Source organism: Mercenaria mercenaria, unplaced genomic scaffold, assembly GCF_021730395.1.
Source record: "Mercenaria mercenaria strain notata unplaced genomic scaffold, MADL_Memer_1 contig_1292, whole genome shotgun sequence".
NCBI classification, from domain to species: domain Eukaryota; kingdom Metazoa; phylum Mollusca; class Bivalvia; order Venerida; family Veneridae; genus Mercenaria; species Mercenaria mercenaria.
In genome coordinates, this window is record NW_026459273.1 from 35,452 (window position 1) to 59,836 (window position 24,385).

The following is a 24,385-nucleotide window of genomic DNA, read 5'->3' on the forward strand; positions in this document are numbered from 1 at the left end:
CTTCAATCGATGATGACATTTATTGACCATCTAGTCTGCTGGTACAAAAACCTATGTAGAGAATAATTCTTGCGGTTCCTTCTTCAGTTGTCTTAAAGTAAACTCAGATCTTGGGGGAAATATGTATTCTTTGGAATATTTGATTTTGATAGATTCTTATAGGAGAATCGACATTATGTAAATATAGTTTTCGTTTCCAAGCTGTTTATGATTCAGAAACAGCATTCTCTCGGCTATAGTTTCAGAAACAGCATTCTCTCGGCTATATTGAAGTTTTTTTTTCGATGGATATCACGTATTGACTACAGCCCTATGTAGCCCTATTAGCCTGAACTAACATAAGCTATATAAATATACATACATATCTTATTTGACGATAGAAGTGATAGATGATCAAACTAGTTCTATTCTTAATCGGACATGCTGCACCATGAATTAAAAATTGTTGACTTAATTTCTTTATTACTAGTAAGTCATTTTGTGACAATTATTGATATTTTTTCATTGTAAACATAATTTAATCTTTTTTTCAATTTTTTTTATCTTGTAGAATAAACATTAAATCCATTGCATGTATCAATATTACAATTATAACCCCTTTTTGCATACAAGACGGGGATTTTCGGAATCTTTACCGGTGCTGGAAAAATCCGTCTTACACCCCGGTGTGTAAGATGACTCTCGTGCTGTAAATGACGTATAACGAACTACATATATGCAGAAGATTTATGTAGTAATTTATATTTTATTCAAAAAATGGAATAAAGATTCAATACCTTGACAGTTCCTATTGGTTCCTGATAGTATATTTCTCGATTCAAATCACGTTATTTTATGAAAAATTCATAACGTTACGCTGCATCTGATAAAACAAAACCGGAACTAAACATTGTTGTTTGTTTTGAAACGTCATGACGTCTTTCCTGTTTACGGACGTTGGTTCCCGCGCTTTGTTTAAATACACTGCCATAAGAAATAGTTCTAAAAAGAAAGCCGTTCGATTGATTTTACTTTTATTATTATCAAGTTCTTGAAATCGGTATGCAAGAAAAAGATTATGTCACTGGTTATAGGTGCAGATGGAAATAACCGGCTCTCGGGTAACTGTTTAGGCGGTAACTCGGCAGGGAGCCTCGTTACCGCCTAAACAGTTACCCCCGAGGCCGGATATTCCTATCTGAACCTACAACTAGTGAAAGAATCTTATAGTATTGGAGGACGTTGTCACCTGCAGTTATACAGTAGTCAATTATCTGCATTTCTTATGTTCTCCTAAGCTGCTACTTTTTCCGGTCGCGTGCCCGGGAAGAGATAGGGCCTACATGGAAAATTTCGATAATTCACTTCAATCTACAATGTGGTATAGGTCTCTATATTTCTAAACATTTTTCTCACGGCGGCCCATATCTCCACACATCGCAACACACTTTTTGAGTAAATGACGACGAGTAACCGAGTAAAATGGTAAAAAATCCAATACATTCGGGTCAAAATTCCCGCGCCACTCCTCGGGTATGGAAACCATATGATTTAAAATGTACAGTTGAATTTAAAAAAACAACAACATTATTTGAAGTCGTATAGATCTCCTGTTTCTTTTAAACATAATGTGCGCATGGAAAATATTCTATCCTCATATAGAACATGTCGAAGCAGTTTTTCTCATGAAACCTTCGTCCGAATTTTTGCCTGTTACCATTACTATTGTGTTGTAAATACTGGTTGTCTGCAAATAAAACTGTTTGTGACGGTACATTTTCTTCTTTACATTTCAGGATATGATATCAAGTGAATAAGTCAAGTCATTTCTTTTCAGGCAATGCCGTTTTGTTGGTATTTTTATTATACGTATTGCTCAGTTTTGGCAGTTGTTCATAAGTGTTCCATTGGATTAAAACTTACACGACAATTTGTCTTAGTTCTAACATGGCTCGATTTGATTGCAAATTAAACAAAGAATAAAACTCTGTATATTCTGCGACAAACAACGGTCGACGCGTGGACCGATAAGAGAGCATTATGACGTCAATTATTACTTCAAATTGCCGCTTGTCGCTTGACGTCTACTTCATAACTACCCGGATAAATGAAACTCATTATAATTCTTATTAAAATATTTCAATATAAGAATGAAAACAATCAAGGCCTTCTTATGGTTTATCGTTCAGTTACTTAGATATTTAACCACTCGGGGTAACGCCCACGTGGTTAAATTCCCGCGCATCTGAACTCTGAACAGTGATAAGTTAGTAGACAAACCACTCGAAAGACCTTGATTATTTGCCAGTTTCATTAATACTCATAATGTTTTATAATAATTAACACACCTGCTAACGGATCTAATTAAATGTTGAAAAATGATATGTCTTCCTTTATCCTTTTGTCATATGAACATGAATCTCATTCGGTTAATAAAGAAATGAATGATGTCTTTACTCACTTATAGATTATTTGAGAACGATACACAATAAAAGTAAGAAAGTGCAAGTTAGCGATCAATTAAAATGATGTTTTCAAAACACAAGGCTACAAACCATTACAGTCCCATGCTTGTTCTCAGTAGCATTAAGCTTCCTTTTTATGCTTAAGCCAACCTTACGCCTAAAGTCCCTTTTTGGACGGATATCCTGTTGACATTTACATCTCCTTTACTTCTTTGGCCCGCCCGCTTAGCTCAATAGGGAGAGCGCAGATCTACGGATCTCTGGGTCGTGAGTTCGAGCCCTGGGCGAGGCGTATGTTCTCGGTGACGATTTGATAAAATACATTATGTCTGAAATCATTCGTCCTCCACCTCTGATTCATGTGGGGGATTTGGCAGTTACTTGCAGAGAACAGGTTTATACTGGTACAGAATCCAGGAACACTGGTTAGGTTAACTGCCCGCCGTTACATAACTGAAATACTGTTAAAAACGGCGTTAACCCCACCCCCCACCCCCACACTCAAAAAAAATAATACTTCTTTGAGTTCTTACAATCTTCATAATTCAATATGTTTGTCCTGAAAACAAAACCAGATTTATAAGAAACGTAAACGAATAATAACAATTGTATTGCTACTAATGAAATACGATTTCAATAAACACAATGATGACATTTCCTATTTATTAAATAAACGCAATCAACACGTGTGCAACTTGAAGTTAATTTTTTCAATAATAGTACAAATTTTGTGTTCTCCTTATGTCATACTATACTATATATTAGCACCACAACGGAAATAAGAGTACTGAACTCATCATTATTCTTATTTGTGTTATGACTCATTTTAATAAATACTCATACGGATCTGTTTATTGTATGTATACGATAATTTGCCATGTTGTATTGATACATTATATGTTGAATCAATCAATCAATTAACTGTATTTTCATGTAAAAGAATGTAAATTGTTATCTTCATTATTAAGATGATGACGAAAAAGAACAAATGGAAGAGGATGATGATAATGGTAACTGTTTTGATGATACTAATTTATCATACTAGTAATTGTTGTAGTTCTGTCGCAAGTCCTCTAACATAAGGTCTATCATAAGTATTTAAACTTGTCCTAGAACAGATTTTTCGGTACGTGCTGCAAGCACTTATTTATACTGATCTACGTGCAGCCAGTTGAACTGGTATAACTTTCCACTTACTTCGTTTCGAGATTTATTGCATGGTTTTGAATTAGAACTACTCCTACAAAAATGGCGATCGCATCCTGTATCTTTAGCCAGTTTGTACGCTGTGGAGATAATTGTTGTAGGTAAAGTTCGTGTAAAATACAAAGGCAAAGGCAAATGTATATAGATTCATAAGTTGCATTATTAAAGATTAAGGTTAACAGAGGCGATTTTTTAACCAGAAATATTACGTGTAACGCATCATTGTCTCACTTCCATTAGTATCTTTCTTATTTGTAGACGTAGCATCAAAATATTGACAGACAAGATGTGTAATTGCATAAAGTCAACATACATTAGTAACAATCTGATAAATTCCTTCTTGAAATTTTAATTTTGGACAAATTCTTAATTATACTTATAAGGACAATAACATTTTATTTGGATAAAAGTTCTCGACTCGCTGAAAACCTCGAGGTAGTCTATGAAACAAGCAAAACTGTTGGAAAGACATTTTTGTGCTGCTTAGCCTGCGCTAAGTGTCTCTTACCTAGCAATTTCCGTGAAATTTGGCTCTGTGTCCACCATTTGATCCGTGTTACGAATTATTTCAGGTAACGTGTTTCCACACACTGCATATGGCTTACAGAGAAAGTGAGGTCAAACGTAACGTCGAGAGCATTTAGTTACCAAAACATTTTTACCTCCATATTTAACAATGTCTATGTATGAACCAAAAACAGTAAAAATCGGATATAAAGGTTAGTGATACAGGCTATTTTATACGATTTTTATATAAAGCTACTGATACAAAATACATGTAAATCATGTTCGAATCTATGCAAAAATGAAATGCCATCTGAAACATTGCAAAAGATTTGCGGTAATCCAGCAAATGATAGTGAATTATTTATAATACATTTTTATTTGAATTTCCGTTTCGATGTTCAGTACTGATTTCGACTGTACGTTTTCGATTCTGAAATACATGTACTATGTGAATAAATTATAGTTCGATAATATACCTTGTGTATTCTTGATGAAATCCAAAATGTCAGAATTCCGTTTTAGAGCCAGTTCCTTCCAAAGCAGTGTGCATGACATTAGGTATATCCAAACAAAACAGACTACAAGACCAACTCCTTGACGTTTAAATAATTTTCTAACAATTGCCATATTTTTTTTTTATAAATCAGGTAGGCTTAATATAATTCTCATTGTCTTTGCTTTCATATAACAAATGAATTGTTATCCAAAATCTTTACAGCTAGACTCATGTTAAATCACAATATATAGAAATAAAACAGTCGCGTTATACTGGGTCTAGTTTCAGATAAATACGGTTACAATAAATACGGTGATAACATTTCTTATTTCTTAAATAAAATGTAATCAACCGGTTTTCCTAGAGAAAGATGAGAATTTGCAATAGCACTTGTAGTAGATGCGCATTTGTTAGCCTTGGTTTTCGCTTGTTGCCACGGGTGTATAATACATAAAAACAAATGTATTGGCCATGATACGGGAAGTATTGACCTTGCACTCATGAATAATTCATACATTTCCGTAAATTAATTTTCAGTGTCGGAACCTAAATAGCGGTATAAAAATCTTAACTGACACCATGTTGCATGTGCAGGTAGCTTTGCGGATATCACGTTTAACTGACAGTTCCGTGGTTCGAGTCCTACGTGCGACCGTATCATTTCTTTTCAAACTTGACAGGCAGAAACATTGTACCAGTAGTCTGATCAAACTTATCATGAACTGTAGGGTTCATTTATTGTATTAAAATTAACCATTGCAAAAATGCCGAAAAATCTTAAGAATATATAAAAGACAAATTACTTGTCACCAGCATTTCCAAGTATTTTCAGAAAAAAAATGCACGACTGGACTGTACAAGTGTTCGTTCTTTCAACTGACAATTCAAGCAACTGGCTGCATCAGACGATGAACAAAAACATATGATATTTTGAGAAATGAGAAAACCAACATAATGGCTTTGCGACCAGCATCCGCGCAGTCTGGTCAGGATTCATGCTGTTCAGTGTTCACTAACGGTTTCTCTAATTGCAATAGGTTTTGAAAGCGAACAGCATGGATCCTGACCTGACTGCGCGGATGCGCAGGCTGGTCTGGATCCATGCTGGTCTCAAAGCCACTATATTGGTTTTCTCTTGGCGCGGCTCATATAATAAATATTACAAAAAAACAAAACAAAACTGAAACATGTTACATAAAGTAGGTATGTAAGACTAAACGTAATATTGATAGAATAATATTACATAGGTGATCGTAGTAATATAGATATATTCATGTAAAAAATACTGCATCAACAAACAAAACCGCACGAAAATATTGGCGAATATTATAAGGATCTTACATGGGGGTTTCCCTACCCGAGGGACAGTGTTGAATGGAAAACCAAGCGTTAGCTAGGATTTTTATCCAAGCTGTCCCGAGGGTTGGAAAAACAGCTGTCTTATACAGGCAGGCATGTTAGATCATTTTTCTTGCTTATCACGTTCAAAATAGATCGTGGAGACAAATGGATTTGGATATTTCCTGATATTATTTATATAGTTTTGTGACGTCACCCTAGTGCACGCTATTTTAGACACGGATTTTCCCTAGGGAAAGACAGGAATATCTGTCCCGGCGCGTGCTCGGACAAATGTATACTTTCCCCGCTAGGTAGGCAAGAAAGTGAGTGCCCTGTCAATGCTCACGGACAATATAACTAAATATAACCAGTATAATTTGTCTCTACTAATAAAAAACATTTATACCTGTTTCAGATAAACATTCAACAGCTTAGATTCTTATACTTTAATAGACATAGACGACCATCCTGTAGAACAGCCAAAACATAATGTCATTGAATGTCTTCCTTGCATGCGAATTTTAAATGCTGAATAAATAGCAAAGAGAGAGTTGAACGGTCAATGGCTCACACTGTTCAATAAAGGTCAGGGGCTTTAATGTTCCGCTAAGTTAGTAAGTCTTACACATTTACAAACATATTCCGCCTTCTAAGCCCACTGAGCAAAAGTAAATATTGTCTATGGATTTTCATACCCAGAAATCTCAGCCAGTTTGCTGGCTTATTGGCGAAATTGTCTCCCCTGAAAACAGCTTATCGAGTGTATCGATTAGCCATTATTGGTCAATTTACGCCTATTGAAATATAGAAGGGGAAAAACTTTAACACATCAAATGACATCAAAAGCATTATCTGACAATATTTATTAAGTTATTGAAGTAATCTGCAATGTTTGCACTTTCTTTCAATATTAATAATTTTTGATAAAATAAAATATGATCTTCTTGCTTCCCTATGCGTTTGAAATAAGTAACTAATTTTGATCCCGAGTCCCACTGATTTCTGTAGGAAATGACAGAGTTTAAGCTTTACATGTTTTTTAAAATGATATATTCTTATATTTATAATCATGTCACAACATTTATTAAGTTATTGAAGTAAACTAGAAAAGTTAATCTTTCTTCCAATGAGTTTATTTTTAAGTTATTTTTATGTCTTCTTGCTTCCCTAAACGTTTGAATATCACTGATTTTACTAATTTGGAAAATTTTGCCCGTCATAGTACACGTGTACTGATGACACCGGATAAACTGGTATATGTCTCTGAATTAGACAGACATGGTGTTTAATGTCATTACTTTGTCAGATTAAATAAAAATACAGTTATTTTAAATTACATGTTTAAATAAAAAATATTCCACTTTTTAATTCATTTAATACCAGTTTCACTACCAGAGTTATTTATTGGATTAAAACATAACATAAAGTTGATTAACATATAAAACTACATGTTCATAGTTAAACTTGAATATTGTACATGTGTGTAAATATAACACATAGACAATGAAAGTAATATTCGCATTAAAACATACATTTGCAGTTTACTCTTTTTTTCACATAAATCACTTAAAAGTAACGGGCAAATATGAAAACATATTATTCGGCTGCAGTTATTGTATCACTGATAATTCTAAAATTCATTTATTCAAGTCTTCATTCGTAGGGAGGGCTTCACTTCATTGTTATATTCTACGATTGTTTCAAATATTATTATCGCCATTCTTAGATATACAAGTCTATTGGGTCGGGTGTAAATTTCATGTTTCTTGTTTCATGATATTGTTATTATAAATTTCTTATCTTATCTTTTTGTAATGATTGCATATATGTATGATAAAGTCAAATAACGCGTTTGACAATAAATTAACCAAATGCTGACATATTTCTGTTTAGTACCGTTACTAATTGGATTAGTGTCTGTTTGTCTGACATGCCCCGCGGCAAGGGACAATTATTACGGCTCTTGTCTAAACACTTTAAAGTTAAAATATAAATTATGGATATGAAGTTATAAATTTTGATAATTTATCTTAACGTTCAAAATCCAAATTCACATTATAAATGTGAAAAGTAAAATGCATTTATAGGCCACGGATCCATAATATTTAAACACTTTTTAAACTGAAAAGACACATTTTCAAGGAGACCTGAAATACACATGTATTTCGCCCTCAAAAAATATTTTAAATATTAAAAGCACTGGCCAACATATCGTTCGACAACTAGAAAAAATACTTTTATAAATATCTGAAAATAAATGCTATATTTCTTAAGAAGGCTTTAAAACTTTTAAAATTACTGACAAACTATATGTTACGGAAATACATGAGAATTTGCTGTTTTTACTACTTTAATGATGAAATCGAAAAGCGATTGTAACGCTTGACTCAAGGTAAACTGTCTCCATTATAAAAAAATCTATATTTTGAAGTCATAATTCACTTACTCCATTATAGCGCTATTGGTTACGACGACGGAAAAATGTCTTTATTGTCGCTGTGGTCCTGGGTTCGATTTCCGACGCGGTCATCTTTTTTTTTTTTTTATTTGATTTTTTTTTTTAATATAATATTTAAGAAACAAAAACTCATCTTCTAATGTTCATAATATGAACACATTTCAATTTAAGAGAAGATTATTTTTAGCCAAATATGGAGGTCAGTGCCCTTGAATACATTTTTAAAAAAGTAGGCTGAGTAATGGGAATAACATGCTTCCTGACAATTTTTAAACAATTACCATATTATCATTCAAAATCACCAATTTGAAGAAATAACAATGTTATGTGTATCAGATAATAAACATGTACGTCGATCTAATTCCGTCTTTGTCAAATTTTATTAAAAGTGTTATTTTGAATTACATGTTTGAATAAAAATATTTAAATTTTAAAAAATATTTTTTTTTAATTAATTAACTTTTAATTTATGATTCACATAGATTAAATACATATCTAAAAGTTACGCTGAGTAATGGGAATAACCTTCCCGGCTCTCAATTTTGAAACAAAAACCCGATTATCAGTCAAAATTACCAATTTGAAGGATATACTGCAAAAAGCCTCGGGCAAGGTATAAACTCCCCTTGTGTAAAAAGTTTCATTCCATGTCGCTACAATATCACTAATTAACAAAACCAGTGTAAAGTCAAGATTGTCAAGATAAGAGAGATTAACAAAAATCGATACTCGCGTTAAAATGGTATAAAGGGAAACAATCAAATTTAACCAATCTGGCTTAATAATCAAGGGACAATACTCTTCAAAACACGGTCTCATTTCTGGACATGACAAAAAAAACAACAAAAAAACAAAAAAACAAAAAAAAAACAAAAAAAAAAAACAAAAAAAACCCCCAAAACAATGTTTATGCACAAGAGAAATAAGTTTGGTAAAAATGTAAATAAAACGGTGACATTAAACCAAATTCAATGTCGATAAAGAAAATTAATCTATTTATTTGAATAATGTTCGATTCTGCGAAAATGTATATTTCATTAGCTGATAAAAACATTAACAATTTGCGTTAATCCAGAGAACAGTAATATATCATTTATTTGAATTTTTGTTTCGTTTTTCATTGTGTTGATTTTGACAATATTATTTTTCAAATCTAAAAGAATGAAATATCATGTTCTAGTGACATGTCGATATGATTAACTAATCAATTATAGCTCAATGATATACCTTTGTTCCTAGTAACATTCTCCAAAATGTTTGCAGAATTCAGCTTTGTAGCATGTTCCACTCATGGCGCTGGGATAGCAGTAGATATATCCCGATTACAAGACTGATTACAAGAGGCACTCTTTTATGGAATTTTTTTTTTTAAATTTCCATATTGGTTATGTAAATCAAGTAGTCTAGGCTTAATGCATTTTGTCTTCAAGTGAATATATATTTTATAACAGTACAAAACAGTACAAACAAATTATACTGGACCAGGCACTAATACCAGATATAAAATACTGTTTCAATAAACGCGATTGTCTGTTTAACTCTGTTTATAACGTAACAAGTAATCAACACTATTTTTTTATTATAGAAATATCAGCATCTGCACATGCGCGTGTGTTAGTTGCTTATTTTCCGTTTAACCTTTACCCTGCTACATTTCTAAAATAGACTGGTCCATCATTCAATTTGGGCAATACCATTTAGTATTTCAAGGGAAGTTCAATGAAAATTTACTGGCTGAACAGCGAACAGTGTAGACCATGATCAGCTTGCATGGACGTGCAGGCTGATCTTGGTTTGCACTGGTCGCAAAGGCAGATCCACATGCCGCCCGCAGGCTTAAGGTTAACTCTATTTATTATATGGATTAGAAATCAACATATTTTCCTTTGTTACTTTGATTACTACAGACACATAAGCATTTAGAAATGCACGTGCAGTAGACACCTATTTGTTTGCCTTAGTTTAATAAAGTGCATCTCCACCTGTTGCCGCGAGTGTAGACTACACAAAAAGATATTATATAACTATACATAATTTGATATATTAATAAATATACAATTTCATGAATTAATATTATAGATCCTCTAAATCTAGTGTATAGTTTTCATTTGTCGTTCCACTAAAACTAAGTAAAGTCAACTCAGCTAATTTTACATGTTAAATATCTGCACTTATTTGAAAGAATGTTTCTATTAAATTCATGAAAAAAGGGCCCCAACATCAGCCCCAAGGGACATAGCTTGGTAGGGACACAAATTCTCTCTAGAACATGAAAACAGTTTTCTAAAGTAGAACCTCAAATAAAGGTCATATAATTTGTCTCTACTGAAGGCTAAACTATGAGAAAAGACAGACAGTTATTCCCTTATATACTATTAAATGGTAAGATTTGGATGCACATTTTGTATGAAGTAATAAAGTGTCTTGTATCTGATACTCGTAGTGCATCATATTTGTTATAGATTTACATTTAATCTAGCAATCATATATATATATATATAGCTGAAATTCATTAGGTAAGCAAATTTGTAAACTTTATTATTACCTACCTTTGCCTATCTATGTGGCGAAACCAAGATAGATTGAAAAGAAATGAATTCGGAAGCTATATACGGTTTTAAAACTTTAATTTTGGTTAACGTTGTTGAAACATCCCATTTTCTATAAAATGCAAATGTAAAACTATAAATTATATTCAGTCTAAAACAATTAAGCAAAATAAGGACTCTTTGTAATGAGTCATTTTTCCTTTATAGGTCTGAAATTTAATATGCGAAAAGAGAAAAATGTCAAGAAATGTTGCTTAAATGTTACTGGCCGTTTTTAACTTTTCTAGAACCTGGGAAACAAGGTTCAAAAAATAAATATTGACGTGGCCAAAAAATGATCTGAGGATAATGTTCCGAACAAACTTGAAAGAGCGTTTAACAAAGATGATACGAATAAAACAAAATTTCAAAATAATTTAAATCAAAAAGTTTTTAAGGACGGGCGGACGACGAACAATGCTCACTTGTGAACTTTCAGTTCAAACGAACTGAATGGAAGTTGATGAAATCCTAGTTCTGAAGCAGATATATGAAACATCAACATGTGATAGCACAAATTGCTAAAACTTAAGCCTCTAAGTCAAACATCTTCTACCTCAACTCAACTGTTAAATCACCGGGATTAAATCCAAACCGTTATCGCATTAAGTTGTCAATAACGAATTAAGAATCATTTATGAGGACACATGCAAATGATCAGATATTGATTCAATTTTCTTGCTAGTCATGACAGGACAACAATGGTGTTTGTTTTTGTCATAACTTTTATTTCGCCGGTAATGAAATTCGCTCGTTTATAAATATAAGATATGACGTTTTCAAAAATGATATAAGACCGTAAATTGAAAATCGAAAATCGAAGAAATTTCAGTATGTTACTATTAAGGTACATAATATTTCATCATTGCACTTATAATACTAGTAATATATCAAGTGATGCATGAAAAGATTTCTTGAAACAGAAAAGAATCAATGATAATCACAACCTGATTATTAATTTATAGTACTTATACTTTCAAATGGGTTTGTACAAGCGGTCATAATGTCGACATTTTATCATCTATATCATAAATGATAAAACAAAAGACGAATACGAGAGCTCAACGCGAAACTAGTCTATCTGCTTCTTTTTCTATATACACTTAGACTAGTTTCGCATTGAGCCCTCGAATAGTGGTAGACAAAAAGTCCGGTCCTTTAATTATACATAATCTTCTCTATAATTGTTATTTCAATGTCATAGATGACCTTAAAAATCTCACCAAAACTGACTTCGTACCTTTTATATATCTTCTAACTTTAAGATTATATTTAGATACTATTCACTCGTTAGATTAGTAGTTACAAAAATCCCCAAATGCATATACTTTTTATTTTCAGAAAGTAAAATGCAAGGCTATGAAGAGCTTCGCTGTAGTATATATTTATCTCGTTTTGTGCCTTCCCCTTATTTTTTTTGCCATTGTCCTTACTGCTGTCCGTCCGTCCGAATTTGTGCCGTACAATCTTAAAAGTATCTTCAGGAAAAAAGTTACCAGGCCTCACAGTATTATTATTCAGCATCTGGAGTTGCGCTTCTGGTGTTTTAATTGGGATTTCACACAGCCAGACCGGAGTTGGTGAAAAAGTACACATAAAGTTCTTAAAAGTTTGTGCTGCATATATCGTATAACTATTTCACCTAGAGTCACATGAAACCATATAGAAATATTATTCAGCATGTTAAATTTTGCACCTGAGTATTTTTTTTACCAGAGTTACGGGCCTTGACTTAGTAAAAATTATGCATTAAAGACATAAAAGACTGAATCCCATGTATCTCAAAAGTATTTGACATAGACACATAAAATATTAGAGGTTTGCTATATAGCATATAAAGTTGTGCAGCGTGTGTTTCGTTTCGGATTTCACTCATCCAGACCAGAGTTATGGTCCTTGACTTTGTGAAAATGCGCACAAATTCAAACAAGACACTCAGTTTCAATATAACCGGCCAATGCGAACCTCCAACATTATCATTTGCTGAATCGAACAGCGATTTAGCTGAAACCTGTCGACTTCAAGATCTGTTTAACAGTCTTCCGACTGATATGTTCGTCGACCAAATTCTTCTTGATTATGGTCATTCTGTACCTAAATTAGAACATTCACGACAGATGTTGTTCGAGATTGTGAGACAGTCAGAGGACTATCCGTTCGAGCGAAACAGTGAACTTAAACGCAGAGTGAATACACGAAATGGCGAGAATACCTCTGTCAAATTAGCTCGTGACCTTCATGTCATCTTGTCAGTTATAGAAGGTGATGATTATTCAGTTATGAATGACCTTCTCAGCATCCACAAAAAACATAGAGATAGACGGTCTACTATTTCTACACCGTCTGCCACTAACACAGAGAAGTGTCAATGCAAAATGGAAATCCAGTCTCTTAAAGAGACAATAACATCTCTCCAAGCAGACATTTTGCTTTTGAAACAGAGACATGCTGCTACTGAGAATATTAGGATCTCAGAAACGAAAGCTATAAATACATGTACTGACAAATTGAAACAGGATTTATCCGATATGAAGAAAGAACTGTGTGATGGATTAAAAAATGTTCAAATGAGTGTTAAATCTCTAGAAACTTTCGTCGCAGACGAATCAATGAAATGTAAAGATGAGTTAAATTCCAACTTAATCAATGTTAAATCATTGCAACTAAGGGTATACGATGTTGAAGCTATAGCTGTACGTGCAGAAAAATCTGTTAAGGAATGTAACAATACATGCAAACGTAACAGGTTGCACGATTCAGACACGGGAATTAAACAACAAACAAATGCCGTATCACCTGAATTACCGGTGAATCCGCCACCAGGGGCATCAGACTGCGAAATTGTCCATGATGGCCTGTCCACAATACCTCCCCGTGATTCTGAATGTGTAACCTTATCTAAAACTGTTAACTGTCCGAGTATCCAGACTGAGCAAAATGAGCTTTATGCGACCGTATTGACGGCACCAGCCGACCGCGAAAACACCAGCACATGCGGGGCGCAAATACCGTCACATGTGACGTCACGTCACACAAGAACCCGCGAAACTCACGGAATCAAAAAAGAAAGATAAACTTGGAATAATTAACAAGGAAATTGCCGCGGCTAAAGACCGTCGTGATCACGACTTTGTAAATAACTACAAGTATCGTAACTATTACGAGATACCGCCTGACGATATTGAAAATACAGACCGCGACGACGAAAATTTTGATCAGTATGTAAGGAAACGAACAAAACGCTTTTATGTCGGCGGCTTCAAACCTTCTATAACAGAAACAAAAATAGCGAACTATATCAACAAACGCGGGCCAAAAGTTACACACGTTTCGATCAGGAAACATAAATTTGGAAATGTTACCATTCGAGTGAATGTCGAAGCCGATGAGTGTGCTAACGAAATGACAGACGACCCCTATTTTTGGCCAGATGGCGTATCATGTCGTCCGTGGCTATCTCGAAAAGCCTATAGATCGCATGTTCAGCATCATGGAGACAGAGATGATTTTTACGAGAACAAGAGAAGTCAGGAGTGGTCTGATGCCTGGCTCGGCTATGGTCACAGTGACTTTAACCGCTACTCGGTATTAGACTACAACGATGACAATTAAATTCATGAGTCAAACCGATTTTAATATAGCTGCATGGAATGCGACGGGAATAATGTCGAGCGCCAGCTATCTGAGCGACTTTTTAGAAAATCACAATGTAGATATATGCGGAATAGCCGAACATTGGCTGTACAATCACAACCTAAGGTTTCTAGATCAAATTAATACTAAATATATCAGCCATTCTATAGCGGACTCCGACCTCAACATTCCAGGAAATAGGCGTGTTGGTAAAGGGGGTATTGCTATTCTTTGGAATCAAAATTTAAACAGTATTGTCGCACCTCTATATTTGAATTCAAAATACATCATAGGCATAGAAGTAAATGTAGCTGAAGGTGAATACCTTTATGTTTTTCAAACATACCTTCCATGCAAAAATCATCGGATTGCAATATTTAAAAATAGTCTAGACGATGTAGAGAACACACTTTGTCAATATAAAGATAAGGGTAAGGTGTTGGTAATGGGCGATTTTAATGTAGAACTTCCAGCCAGACACGAACTCAATTTTCAACCTGACAATCGGGGTAATTTGCTTATTGACATTATGATCCGAAATCATTTGATAGCTCTTGACGGCACTAAGTTATGTAATGGGGCGTATTATAGTAACGTGTCTTACAATAGCTCAAGAGAAACTCTAATCGATCATATTCTGCTTTCTCAAAATGATATAGGCTGTGTTAAGGCATGTTTTATTCTTGATGAAAACTGTTTAAATGTTTCAAACCACCGCCCGCTAGTCTGTACATTAGCCATCTCTGTGAATGAAAATAAAGCCACCAAAAACATAAACGCAAATAACAGTATTAATTGGAAAAATGTTAAACCGCAGAATATTGACAAATTTCGCGCATATTTAAACAGCAGTAATGTATTGAGTGAGTGCATATCTAGAGAAATTTCTTCAACAAAAGATATCGACGAACTTTACTCCAAAATCATAAGCACAATACAGGAAGCATCGGATAAGTGCATTCCGAAATCAAAATTTAAACCCTTCATAAAGCCGTACTGGAATAGTGATTTAGATCGTTACCATAAAAATATGTCTATCAAACGAACTTTATGGTTAAATGAAAACCGCCCAAGATATGAGAATTGTACAAGTTTTAAAGAATACAAGGATTCTAAACGTATGTTTCGAACTCTACATCGAAAGGTAGTCCAACAGTATGTCGAAAAGGTCGAGACTGAAATCGATACGGCCGCAGAAATAGACAATAATGAATTTTGGAGATTAATTAATAAAGAGAGAAAGAAAAATAGGACCTCTCCAGTGTTCGAAATGAATTTTAACGATAACATTTGTAATAATCCAGTTGATATAAATCGGGGCTGGAGGGACTATTTTACTGAACTATATAAACCTACGAGAAATGCTGACTTTGATGATGAGTATATGAAACTTCGCAAAGAGGAATTGCAATGTTTTGAACGGAATGCAAAAATCAATGATTCTACTAAAGTTAAGATAGAAGAGTCCATGGTCCGTAAACAGTTAGCAACCTGCAAAAATGGTAAAGCCGCTGGGTATGACCGCATCAATTACGAACATATTAAACATGGCGGGGATTTAATTATTATCGTCATAACAAAGTTTTTCCAAAAAATGTCTGATTTCTGTCATATCCCAGACGACCTTAAAAAGGGTGTTATAACTGTACTTTTTAAAGGCGGTAATAAAAAGAAAAACGATCCAAACAGCTATCGAGCAATATCCTTATGCTCCAATATATTAAAATTATACGAAAAGGTTATTCTGGATATCATTGACAAGAATAATAGCTTTAAGGTTAACGCTCTACAAGGGGGTTTTCAGAAAAATTACAGTTGCGTAATGTCATCATTCCTGCTGCGCGAGAGTATCTACTTTACAAAAGAGAATAGGTCAAAACTATATGCCTGTTTTCTAGACGTCCGTCAAGCATTTGACAGAGTCTCACACTCTTTACTTATGCTAAAACTGTCCAAGATAGTCAATTGCCAGCTATACAAAATTATATCCAACATGTTTGTAAACGTTTCAAGCTGTGTTAAGACTCAAGGTCTAACTTCAGATTGGATCAAAATAGAACAAGGCACGCGCCAAGGTCAATGCCTAAGTCCCTGGCTCTATTTATTATTCATAAATGATTTAATGAATGCCATAGAGTTATCTAAAACATCCTTTAATATACATGAAACGCCTTACGGATGTCCCACCCATGCTGATGATATGGTACTTCTTTCATTAAGTAAACATGGCCTTCAACACTTAATGGATACATGTCATAAAAACTCAAAAGCTGAAAGGTATTTGTACAATGCAAGCAAAAGCAGTGTTATTGTTTTCAATGAGAAAGAAAAAATGTTAAACTTAAGACAATGGAAATTAGGAGAAACAAACGTAAATGAATCCGAATCGTACATTCATTTAGGTGTCTATTGTGACAAGTACATGACCCTTAACGTGAACATCAATGAATCTTGTTCTAAAATACGAAAAACCTTCTTCAGTATGGCAAATGTAGGTGTACATAAAAATGGTCTACACCCATTAACAGTCAAACACCTATACCAGTCAGTAGTTTTATCTAAGGCTTTATTCGGGTGCGAACTGTGGTGTGGTATTACGGACAGTCAATTACAGTCGTTAGAAAGAGTACACCGTCAGTGCATCAAATTTATGCAGGCAATGCCGCGGTATACACGGACGGATATAGCGCTGGGTTGTGTCGGTGCCCTCACTCTTGAACAAGAGATTGACAAACGAAAGCTGTTGTTTCTAGGCCAACTTTGTAATTTAGATGGGAATAAACAAGTTCAGACACTATTTGCTACCCGTCTCGTGCAATTTCTTAACAAACCCAGTAAAATTCTAGGTTATATGCCGGATATTTACCGCATACTCGGCAAATATGATTTAAGACACTTTATACATGATTTTGTTAAAACCGCGAAATTTTCAACTGTTTCGACATGGAAATCAGTAGTAAAAAGAAAAGTCAAAGATTACGCAAACTTTCAGTACAGGTCAAATTTAATTAACAATGAATGTTTGCATGCCTTTCTTAGCCTACACGGAGAGTTACTTCCGTGTGCCGTATGGCGATTCTGTCAGCTTTATCGCGATTACTTGCCTTATTGTAGAACTGTAGTCGCAACAATCAGCAAACTATTTGGTAATAGATATGCTTCAATTTGCCCAAATTGTAAACTGATTTCTGACTCAATTGCAGAACACCTTCTGCTTTTTTGCAGAGCGAATGATTCCATTCGACAAAATATGTGGTCTACTTTGCATAGAACCCTAGGAAATGAGAATTTCATTACGCTAAGTAACATGCATTATTTAGAACAAATAGTGGAAATGTATTCAGGTTTCACCTCGATGACTATGTGTGACGTACAGAGAGTACAATGTTTTAAAGTCATACTGAGATACACACACCATTTAACAAAAATACTCGGCAATCTTTTTATGTAAGATTTCTTAAATTACCCCTTCCCCATTCCTCTCTATTCCCAGCTTGACTCCCTAATATCTTTCGCTTTCGATTAGGGTCTCGACACCGGGAAAGCTAAAAAAAAAAAAAAGAATTATACATAACAGACTTACATCGAAGCATCTTTATACATTTATATATAGCCTGTATAAAGTTTGAAACTGAGAAAGTCTGATTCTACCGCTATACTTTTGTATTATAACATAGAATTATCTAGATTGTTTAAATAATATACTTCATCTCAGTTGATAATCACTTTAACCGTGATCTAAAATATGTGCTGTACATAATGTTATATATGCATTATTATATGTCGCGCTTCTTGTTTTGTTAAGCTATAATACATTATATATATAGCTTTACCAGTTATACTAGGGAAGTGCTAAAGCCCATTAATTTGAAGTCTGCTTACATATTAAGCTGTGAGAACAGTAATAATCATATTATTATGTTGTAAATATTAATTATTTAAATTAGTAATGTCATTTCAAACCAGAACGAATTCTGTTATCCGCTCATTATGAAAATATGTAATGCTTAAATTTGTTTGTTTAATTTTTGTTCTCTTTCATTCATGTAATTGTTTGCTTCATGTATTTGTTTACTTCATGTATTTGTTTTCTCTGTTCATTTCAATATGTGTAACTGTTACCAATTGTCTGTATTACATGTTTCTCATCTTATGGTGGAATAAAAGATGTCTATCTATCTATCTAGTATTTCAAGGGAAGTTCAATGAAAATTTACTGGCTGAACAGCGAACAGTGTAGACCATGATCAGCTTGCATGGACGTGCAGGCTGATCTTGGTTTGCACTGGTCGCAAAGGCAGATTCACATGCCGCCAGCAGGCTTAAGGTTAACTCTATTTATTATATGGATTAGAAATCAACATATTTTCCTTTGTTACTTTGATTACTACAGACACATAAGCATTTAGAAATGCACGTGCAGTACAGTTGATACTTATTTGTTTGCCTTAGTTTAATAAAGTGCATCTCCACCTGTTGCCGCGAGTGTAGACTACACAAAAAGATATTATATAACTATACATAATTTGATATATTAATAAATATACAATTTCATGAATTAATATTATAGATCCTCTAAATCTAGTGTATAGTTTTCATTTGTCGTTCCACTAAAACTAAGTAAAGTCAACTCAGCTAATTTTACATGTTAAATATCTGCACTTATTTGAAAGAATGTTTCTATTAAATTCATGAAAAAAGGGCCCCAACATCAGCCCCAAGGGACATAGCTTGGTAGGGACACAAATTCTCTCTAGAACATGAAAACAGTTTTCTAAAGTAGAACCTCAAATAAAGGTCATATAGTTTGTCTCTACTGAAGGCTAAACTATGAGAAAAGACAGACAGTTATTCCCTTATATACTATTAAATGGTAAGATTTGGATGCACATTTTGTATGAAGTGATAGAGTGTCTTGTATCTGATCCTCGTAGTGCATCATATTTGTTATAGATTTACATTTAATCTAGCAATCGTATATATATATATAGCTGAAATTCATTAGGTTAGCAAGTTTGTAAACTTTATTATTACCTACCTTTGCCTATCTATGTGGCGAAACCAAGATAGATTGAAAAGAAATGAATTTGGAAGCTATATACGGTTTTAAAACTTTAATTTTGGTTAACGTTGTTGAAACATCCCATTTTCTATAAAATGCAAATGTAAAACTATAAATTATATTCAGTCTAAAACAATTAAGCAAAATAAGGACTCTTTGTAATGAGTCATTTTTCCTTTATAGGTCTGAAATTTAATATGCGAAAAGAGAAAAATGTCAAGAAATGTTGCTTAAATGTTACTGGCCGTTTTTAACTTTTCTAGAACCTGGGAAACAAGGTTCAAAAAATAAATATTGACGTGGCCAAAAAAATGATCTGAGGATAATGTTCCGAACAAACTTGAAAGAGCGTTTAACAAAGATAATACAAATAAAACAAAATTTCAAAGTAATTTAAATCAAAAAGTTTTTAAGGACGGGCGGACGACGAACAATGCTCACTTGTGAACTTTCAGTTCAAACGAACTGAATGGAAGTTGATGAAATCCTAGTTCTGAAGCAGATATATGAAACATCAACATGTGATAGCACAAATTGCTAAAACTTAAGCCTCTAAGTCAAACATCTTCTACCTCAACTCAACTGTTAAATCACCGGGATTAAATCCAAACCGTTATCGCATTAAGTTGTCAATAACGAATTAAGAATCATTTATGAGGACACATGCAAATGATCAGATATTGATTCAATTTTTGATTCAAAATGTTTGTTTTTGTCATAACTTTTATTTCGCCGGTAATGAAATTCGCTCGTTTATAAATATAAGATATGACGTTTTCAAAAATGATATAAGACCGTAAATTGAAAATCGAAAATCGAAGAAATTTCAGCATGTTACTATTAAGGTATATAATATTTCATCATTGCACTTATAATACTAGTAATATATCAAGTGATGCATGAAAAGATTTCTTGAAACAGAAAAGAATCAATGATAATCACAACCTGATTATTAATTTATAATACTTATACTTTCAAATGGGTTTGTACAAGCGGTCATAATGTCGACATTTTATCATCTATATCATAAATGATAAAACAAAAGACGAATACGAGAGCTCAACGCGAAACTAGTCTATCTGCTTCTTTTTCTATATACACTTAGACTAGTTTCGCATTGAGCCCTCGAATAGTGGTAGACAAAAAGTCCGGTCCTTTAATTATACATAATCTTCTCTATAATTGTTATTTCAATGTCATAGATGACCTTAAAAATCTCACCAAAACTGACTTCGTACCTTTTATATATCTTCTAACTTTAAGATTATATTTAGATACTATTCACTCGTTAGATTAATAGTTACAAAAATCCCCAAATGCATATACTTTTTATTTTCAGAAAGTAAAATGCAAGGCTATGAAGAGCTTCGCTGTAGTATATATTTATCTCGTTTTGTGCCTTCCCCTTATTTTTTTGCCATTGTCCTTACTGCTGTCCGTCCGTCCGAATTTGTGCCGTACAATCTTAAAAGTATCTTCAGGAAAAAAGTTACCAGGCCTCACAGTATTATTATTCAGCATCTGGAGTTGCGCTTCTGGTGTTTTAATTGGGATTTCACACAGCCAGACCGGAGTTGGTGAAAAAGTACACATAAAGTTCTTAAAAGTTTGTGCTGCATATATCGTATAACTATTTCACCTAGAGTCACATGAAACCATATAGAAATATTATTCAGCATGTTAAATTTTGCACCTGAGTATTTTTTTACCAGAGTTACGGGCCTTGACTTAGTAAAAATTATGCATTAAAGACATAAAAGACTGAATCCCATGTATCTCAAAAGTATTTGACATAGACACATAAAATATTAGAGGTTTGCTATATAGCATATAAAGTTGTGCAGCGTGTGTTTCGTTTCGGATTTCACTCATCCAGACCAGAGTTATAGTCCTTGACTTTGTGAAAATGCGCATAAAGTGCTTAGACGTTTGTGTTGGATATATCATAAAACATACTTCACCTAGTCGTGAAACCATGTACAGAGGCAGGAAGTGGAGGCACCAGTGACATATGGACTCACAACTACAGTCCACATCGTACTTGCGACCACCTCTATTAAGCGTTTTTTTTTATTAAACAACCGGTCAAAATCCCTCACGAACGTTTTCAGTACATAAATTCATTCCATTAAACGACTTTCTTTTTTATTAAACGACTAGCGACCACAATAATGTAGTCCCGACAGGTAAAATTTTGTGTGTGTGTACGTTTGTTTATCCTCGCCACCGGATACTGTAAAATCATTTAATTTCGTGGGCATGAAATTTCGTGGTTTTGGTCAAAACGGCAATTTCGTGGGGATAAGAATTCGTGGATTTCAACTTTTGAACATAAAACAAATGGGAATTTTATTTGTTCGTTGGGATTAAATTTCGTGGATTGACACTACAACGAAATCCACGAAAATTAGTCCCCCACGAAAATTAATGATTTCACAGTAACTCCATATGGGCGAGCATTCATCTAAATTTTACGTCTTCTAAGTTATTATCGTCTCAAGTTATGTTGCCCAAGTTGTTGATGATCTAAGTTGATGTTGATCTAAGTTGTTATGTTGATCTTCTTATGTAGTCGTCTCACAGTGTAGCTCGTTGACTTCCTAGCTTTTGACGACGTCTCATTTATGTTTCTAAGTTGTAGTTCCGTCATCGTAGGTCTTCTGCTTGCTTGAGTGTAGATCTGCGCCGCTCTGATGTCTAATATTAAAACGTCTGGTCGGCTCGTTAGCGAGTCGTTGCCCCCGGCGATCGTCCATATATCCCGCCATCTTCCCTTAGTGTGCCCCTATCTAGCTCCCGGAGTGTTGGCGTTATTCTTCGTCGATGAACCAGCTGAAGGCAAAGTCAGGACTTCAAAGAAAAAACACTCAGAGATGTCAATCCGGCATCGAGTTGGGCGACCCCAACTCACCAAGCTCTCGGGTCGTGGCGTGGTTCGGAGTACACGAACGCCCGTCGAGCATCAATCCTTCGGTTGTGTTTCAACGTTGTTCTTCGCTCCAAGCGACAGGCCGGCCCGGAATGCTGATCTCTAGTAGTCTTCTTCCCGTCGTTGACATGTCCGGCCGGTAATACCAAAGGTTTTGCTCCGGTGTCAATTCAGGGGGGTGTCTACCAGATCCCAACACCCCGGTTCCTGGAGAAAGGCCCAACACCAGATCAGATGAACAGTCACACACGAATCGATTGTTGTTCCCTTTCTAAGGCCACTACCGCCGATGTTCGTCATGTGTCGCTAACTACGTCAAGTGTGACAATATACGACAATATGCAGTGTGACCTAGTAAGCGACATATGTCCCCTCACCACGATGTAAACGTCTCGGCGGTTCCGGTGAAGACGGCAGGTAAAATATTCGACAAAAGTATCTATTAAGCAACCGGGTACCAAATTTCCACCAGACATTTCTTTACCTGTGTTATTAGCGAGTACATTTTGCACGTGACTGAATGCAATTAACCTTTGTAACAGTCGAACTGACGAACAATCAAGCTATAATTTTCACGGTTTGTGGACATAGAAAAGTGTTCACGATCTTAAAACAGATTTTGAAATCATACATATATTTTCATAATAGATACAGTTACTAACTGTTATTAACAGTTAAAAATAACTTTTCTCTTCATTTGACTGAAATTCATTAAGAGACCATTCCATTAAGAGACCACTTCTTAGCAGTCTCTTGGGCGGTCTCAATACAATGTCGACTGTAGTTCTAATCGTTTAGCAACAATACAGAAAAGGGATTGCATGAGTTAAAGAATCCTTTCAATGTCCAAGGGAAATAAACCATACCAAACATTATTGAAAAAAACGTTTTTAGGTAAATTCCCTTGTTCAGTTGTAAAAAAGGATAATCCAAAAATATTTAGTATTGCTATTTCGCATTTTGAGTAAGACATCTTTTTTCAAATTGATTAGAAGTTCATATTTATTCGGTGACTTCAGAATTATATATATTTTAGTAACAAACAGTTATAAAATATAGATATGGATTTGTAATGCCGATATCTTAGGACAATTTACTGACATTTAACTAATTTTGTTCATTTAATAATTTGTATACTATGTATATTTTTTTAAGTCTGTTAAAATTTTCAAGACTTGTTTGTTAACGAAATGATACATATGGTATTCTTGGTTTTTCTTGCCTAGTTAAAAGTTTCTATACTATACTTCTTCTTTACAGCTTTTAAGACTAATCCCGTTATAAATTAGCTATACGCTTGTCTGTAAATTGTATTTGTGAAAGAATAACATGATATAAAAAAGTTATTGAATTGTAGAAATCGCATCTTTTTTTTTTCAAATTATGAAGATAATTGATTTTCGTGGCGATATATTTGAGTGTTAAAAATTTATTTTAAGTATGAAACAAATGATGGGTTATTTAAGAAATAATATATCTCATCCAGTGGTTTGTCGTTGAATAAATCATTGTTTGGAGTTCAGATGCGAAGGAATTATATCACGAGGGCGCAGCCCGAGTGATATAATAATACGCATCTGAACGACAAACAATGATTTATTCAAGAGCAAATCACTAAATGAGATATATTATTTCGGTTCTAACACGTTACCAAGGATTTTAAGTATATCCTTGACGACATTCATTAAATATTTGCCCAATTTCAATCGGTTTCTTTTCCA

The 24,385-nt window shown here is 34.1% G+C and overlaps 1 protein-coding gene across 1 annotated transcript; it reads left to right on the forward strand.

Moving 5' to 3' along the window:
• Positions 1 to 14,704: 14,704 nt before the first annotated feature.
• Positions 14,705 to 16,188, forward strand: LOC128551599 (uncharacterized; the record flags this gene model as incomplete). The annotated part of the gene is made up of 1 exon (XM_053532495.1): positions 14,705 to 16,188. A coding segment is annotated over exon 1 (1,484 nt), but the record flags the coding sequence as incomplete, so codon positions are not given.
• Between the last annotated feature and the right edge of the window lie 8,197 nt (positions 16,189 to 24,385).